This window comes from Haliaeetus leucocephalus, unplaced genomic scaffold (assembly GCF_000737465.1).
Source record: "Haliaeetus leucocephalus isolate CR32 unplaced genomic scaffold, Haliaeetus_leucocephalus-4.0 Scaffold219, whole genome shotgun sequence".
In the NCBI taxonomy this organism is placed as follows: Eukaryota; Metazoa; Chordata; class Aves; order Accipitriformes; family Accipitridae; genus Haliaeetus; species Haliaeetus leucocephalus.
Genome location: NW_010972655.1, coordinates 249,116 through 254,157, shown reverse-complemented (window position 1 = coordinate 254,157; position 5,042 = coordinate 249,116). Strand labels below are relative to the sequence as shown.

The 5,042-nt window shown below is 67.6% G+C and overlaps 1 protein-coding gene across 1 annotated transcript in view; it reads right to left on the bottom strand.

Moving 5' to 3' along the window:
* The window catches only part of LOC104831341 (sodium/potassium-transporting ATPase subunit alpha-2), a 12,356-nt gene extending 8,713 nt beyond the window's left edge, over nucleotides 1-3,643 (bottom strand). Inside the window, exons 1-11 of the mRNA XM_010566867.1 lie at nucleotides 3,544-3,643; nucleotides 3,397-3,456; nucleotides 2,899-3,102; nucleotides 2,374-2,487; nucleotides 2,145-2,279; nucleotides 1,634-1,751; nucleotides 1,274-1,542; nucleotides 876-1,074; nucleotides 529-638; nucleotides 278-412; nucleotides 3-192 (exon numbers count right to left, since the gene is read on the bottom strand). Coding sequence (XP_010565169.1) covers nucleotides 3-192; nucleotides 278-412; nucleotides 529-638; nucleotides 876-1,074; nucleotides 1,274-1,542; nucleotides 1,634-1,751; nucleotides 2,145-2,279; nucleotides 2,374-2,487; nucleotides 2,899-2,925 — 1,297 coding nt within the window. The 5' untranslated portion in view covers nucleotides 2,926-3,102; nucleotides 3,397-3,456; nucleotides 3,544-3,643. The remainder of the gene's footprint in view (nucleotides 1-2; nucleotides 193-277; nucleotides 413-528; nucleotides 639-875; nucleotides 1,075-1,273; nucleotides 1,543-1,633; nucleotides 1,752-2,144; nucleotides 2,280-2,373; nucleotides 2,488-2,898; nucleotides 3,103-3,396; nucleotides 3,457-3,543) is intronic.
* Nucleotides 3,644-5,042: the final 1,399 nt, after the last annotated feature.

Genomic DNA, 5,042 nt, shown 5'->3' with positions numbered 1-5,042 from the left:
ACCCAGGACACGTTCCCCCAGCCCCCCCAGCTCCAGGTAGGCGTTCTGGAAGGCCTCCCGCATCTCCTGGTCCAGCGGCACCTCCTGGCCCTGCAGCAGGATGCGGGAGCAGCGGTCCAGGATGCGCTCGGGGGCCCCCTTCATCACCAGCAGGTACCCCTGGGGGTCCTCCTCCCGCTCGTGGATGGAGAGCTGTGGGCACAGCGGGCATGCTGGCACCAGGCGGCACTGACCAACCGCCCCAGGGGTCAGTGCTGCCGCCGCCGGCCCGGCAGACCTGGTACTTGTTGGTGGAGTTGAAGGGGATCTCGGTGACTTTGGGGTTCTTGTCCCGCATCTTTTTGACGGAGCCACAGGAGAGCTGGATGCACTTCAGCAGCGCCGACTCTGAGGCATCACCTGCCGTGTCCCGCTGCCGTGGGGAAGGGTGCTGAGGGTGACGCTCGCAGCACAGGGGGCACCAGGGCCGGCATTGCCCTGTCTGTCGGTAGGATTTGGAGGGGTTCTGGGGGGTTGTCATCCACCTACCTTGGAAATGGAGATGTTTTCCTGGCCTGGCTTGAAGACGGCACGGTTGCAGAGCCCAGCGATGCGGGCCAGTGCTGCCCAGGTGGGCGAGCGCTTGTCGAATGTGGCACCTGGGGGACACCTGACCCCATCAGTTGCATTGGGGCCCCCCCATCTTCTCTGGGGACTCCTCCCATGCTCCCAGAGGTGCTCTAGGGTGCCCTGAGGGCCCAGGGAAGGGGGTGCCCAGGGGATGGGGTGCCAGGGCAGTGACATCTGGGTGCAGGGGCAAGAAAGGGGGTGCTCCTGTGGTTGGGGTGCCAAGGGGTCAGGGTGCTCAGGGAGGGGTCAGAGTGCCAGCCACCCACCGGACTGGTCCTCGGTGGTGTCGGCCTCATGGATCTGGTTGTCGAACCACATGTGGGCAACGGTCATGCGATTCTGGGTGAGGGTCCCTGTCTTGTCGGAGCAGATGGTGGAGGTGGAGCCCAGCGTCTCCACTGCCTCCAGGTTCTTCACCAGACAGTTCTTGCGTGCCATCCTCTTGGCCGTCAGCGTCAGGCACACCTGGGGGAGGCACCACGGGGCTCAGCAGGTACCCACAGGGCTCAGAGGGCACCCATGGGTGTCAGCAAGCACCAGGCACTGGACATTGCTCGGTGCACCAGGGCCAGCCCAGCAGAACCAGTGCCCACCACCTCCCTCTCAGTAGAACCAGGGCCCCCCTTGCACCATCCCAGTCCTCTGCTCCCCCAATGGCCCTTACGGTGACAGTGGCCAGCAGTCCCTCAGGAACGTTGGCCACGATGATGCCGATGAGGAAGATGACAGCCTCCAGCCAGGTGTAGCCCAGGATGAGGGAGAGGATGAAGAAGGAGAGGCCGAGGAAGACGGCGACGCCAGTAATGAGGCGGATGAAATGCTCGATTTCCATGGCGATGGGTGTGCGCCCCACCTCCAGCCCCGAGGCCAGCGAGGCGATTCGCCCCATCACCGTCCGATCCCCCGTGGAGATGACGATGCCACGAGCGGTGCCTGGCAGGATGGGGAGGCTGATGCAGCCACGGGGGGGCACCGGGGACCCCCCACCTCTCCCCAATGCAGGCAGAGACACCCAGGGACCCACCTTCCACGCAGTTGGTGGAGAAGAAGCAGATGTTGCGGGTCTCCAGTGGGTTCTCATGGGTGAACTCAGGTGAGCGGGTCTGCGGCTCCGACTCCCCCGTCAGCGATGAGTTGTCCACCTGGCACCATGGGCACAGGTGGGTGCTGGCGGGCACCGGGCACTGCCAGGCTTGGCTGGACTTGGGCCAGCCCCGCTGTTGCCATGCCAGCCCTGGTGCCCACCCTGTGCCTGTCTTGGTGCCCACCCTATATAAGTCACGGCACCTGAACCATACTGGTCTCAGTGCGCACATTGTGCTGGTCCCCGTGTCCACCTCATGCCAACCATGATACCTGAAACATGCCATCCCTGATGCCCACCCCATGCCACCCCTGGTGCCCATCCTGTATCACCACTGCTGCCCACCTGATACTAGTCCCGTTGCCCAAACCATGCTAGTCCTGGAGCCCACCTCATGTCACCACCAGTGCCCACCCCATGCCAGCCCCAGTGCCCACCAGTGCCCACTCACCTTGCAGCCGTGGGAGGAGATGATGCGCATGTCAGCAGGCACCCGGTCCCCCCCCTTCACCTCCACCAGGTCGCCCACCACCACGTTCTCTGCGTTGATCTGGATCTTCTCACCCTCGCGGATCACCAGCGCTTGCTGCCAGAGTGCAGGGCACCCTGAGGGACGCCCGGGCACCCCCACCCCACCCGGGACCCCTATGCCAAGCCGGGTGCCCACCTGGGGATCCTACCTGGGGCACCATGTTCTTGAAGGAGTCCATGATCTTGGAGCTTTTGGCCTCTTGGTAGTAGGAGAAGCAGCCGGTGACGATGACAACGGCGGCCAGCACCACCCCCAGGTACAGCTGGGACCCAGGCAGCACCTCAGCACCTGCCACCCCAGGGTGCAGGGTGGGGTCCCCCGGGTGCCCCCCAGCGTGGGGAGCTAGGGAGGGGACCCCCGCGCCAGCCTGGCCCATTTGACCCCCACATCCAGACCCCCAAGAGCTGGCACATGGTGGCAGTGGGCACGTACCTGTGCCCATCCTGCCCCTGAGCCCCCATCATACCTGTGCCCCCCAGGGTGCCCGTGCCCCCTCCAATGCTTGTGCACCCCAGTGTGCTTGTGCCCCTGCAATGTCTGTGCCCCCTGCAATGCCTGTGCACTCCAGGGTGCTCATGAACCCCGCGATGCCTGCGGCCCCTGAGATGCTCAGGGACCCCGCAATGCCCCTGTGTGTCCCCCACGATGCCGGTGGCCCCCGGGGTGCCCTCACATTGTCATTGGAGGGCTCATCCTCCATGGCAGCCTGGATGCCGTAGGCCAGGAAGCAGAGGATGGCCCCGATCCAGAGGAGGATGGAGAAGCCCCCGAAGAGCTGCCGGCAGAACTTGACCCACTCGGGGGTGGTGGGGGGGGGCGTCAGGGCGTTGGGGCCGTCCTGCACCAGGATCTCAGCTGCCCGCGAGTTGGTCAGGCCCTGTGGGGTGGGCACACGCTGTCACCCGGGGCCGGGGGGACCCACGGGTCAGGAAGGGACAGGGGGTATGGCCAGGGGTAACTCATGGGGACAGGGTGCCGGGAGGGGACAGGGGACATGGCTGGGTGTCACCCATGGGGACAGGGATGCAGGGTGCCAGGAGGGGATGGAGGGCACAGCCAGGAGCCATGGATACGGGATGCTGTGAGGTGACAGGGGGCACGGCTGGGTATCACCCACAGGGGCGGATGATGCTAGAGATGGCATCGAGGGCGGGATGTGGGGACATCTCACCCGGGACAGGTCCACCTGGTACTTCCTGCCCAGCTCATCCAGGGACAGCTTGTGGTCATCCTGCCGGGCACACATCACCCGCGTCACCCCAGCTGAGGTGGCATGGTCAGTCGTCTCAGCTGTCCCCACCCCCGGCCCCCTCCTCACCAAGTTAACCTCCTTCTTCAGCTCATCCAGCTCCTTCTCCTTCTGCTTCCTCTTGCCGCCCCCATTTTCGGAGGTAGTGGCAGCAGGTGAGTACTCCCGGCCGGCCTGTGGGCGCAGGACCCCGTGGGCACGCTGGCACCACTGGCGCAGCTGGCACCGCCAGCGGCACGGCCCTCGCCGTGGGCACGGGCATTACCATGGGCATGGATGTCACCGCCAGCATGGGGGTCACCGTGGCCACAGGCATCATCGAGGGTACGGGGCGTCACTGTGGGCATGGGGGGGACTGCAGGTACCAGTGGCAGCGTGGGCATGGGGGGCACTGCAGATGGGGGGGGAAGTATCCCAGGTTGGGGGGGGGCCATGGGTGGGGGTGGCAGGAGGGGGGGGGGGGCCCGGTGGGGCGTGAAGGGGGCAATGGGGGGGGGGGGGGGGGGGTGTCACTGTGGTCACAAGGGCAACCCCAGGGCCATGGGGGTGTCACAGGGGTGGCACTGTGGTCATGGGGGTGTCCCCAGGGCCTTTGGGGGGGTCACTGTGGCCAAGGGGGTCCCCACAAGCCGGGGAGAGGAACACGCCACCAACACTAAGGGCGTCACGGAGACGCAGGGGTGCCACTGCAGGCAGGGGACAGGCAGCCCTGCCCGCTCTCCTTGTGAGGGGGGTGACATGGCTGCCCCACACCCCCCCGCTGCCGGCAGCAGGGGGTCCCCCAGGGCTGGCAGGGCCCGGTGGCACGTCCGTGGCGGCTCTGCCTGCCGGGCCGGAGGTTGGCAGGAGCAGGCAGGAGCAGGCAGGGGCCGGGGGGGGTGGCGGGTGCCCCAGCGTGAGGCCGGGGGGGCGAGGGGGGCCGATGCGCTCATGGAAAACAGCCCCGGTGCCAAGAACAACGGCCGGGAACCGAGGGGTCGTGTTACCGCGGGGACGGGGACACGGGGGGCACCCACACCCACCCCACGGGGCACCCCCAGGCGGGCGGTGCTCCGCTGCCTGCCCCCCCCCCCAGACACTGGGGACCCCAGCCCCCCCATGCGAGGACACTTTGGCTTTGCACGGGTGGAGGGGGGGGTCCCCACTTGAAGGGGCACCCCAGGGTTTTGGGGAGGGGGCAGGAGGGTGCCACAGGGTGGGATGGTGGGTGTCCTCAGCATTTCCCTAGGGACAGACTGCCAGGAGGGACAGCCATGGGGGGGCACCCATGGGGGGGAACACCACGGGGGGGGGGCATCCCCTGTCCCACATCTTCCGGGCTCCCCCCACCTTTGCGCGGGTGCCCAGGGGCCAGGGGGTCCCAGCGTGGGGGTGGGTCCTGGCCATGCCAGGCAGGACGGGGGGGCCCGGCGGGACGGGGGGTGCCGGGCGAGGTGCCAGCCCTGGCTCAGGGCCCCCCCGCGGCCGTTGCCACGGCACCGGGGACCCTGGCGCTGAGCAGCTGGGGCCACGGGCACGGGGCCACGGGCACGGGTGGGGGATGGACACGGGGAGAGGGGTGTTCCTCC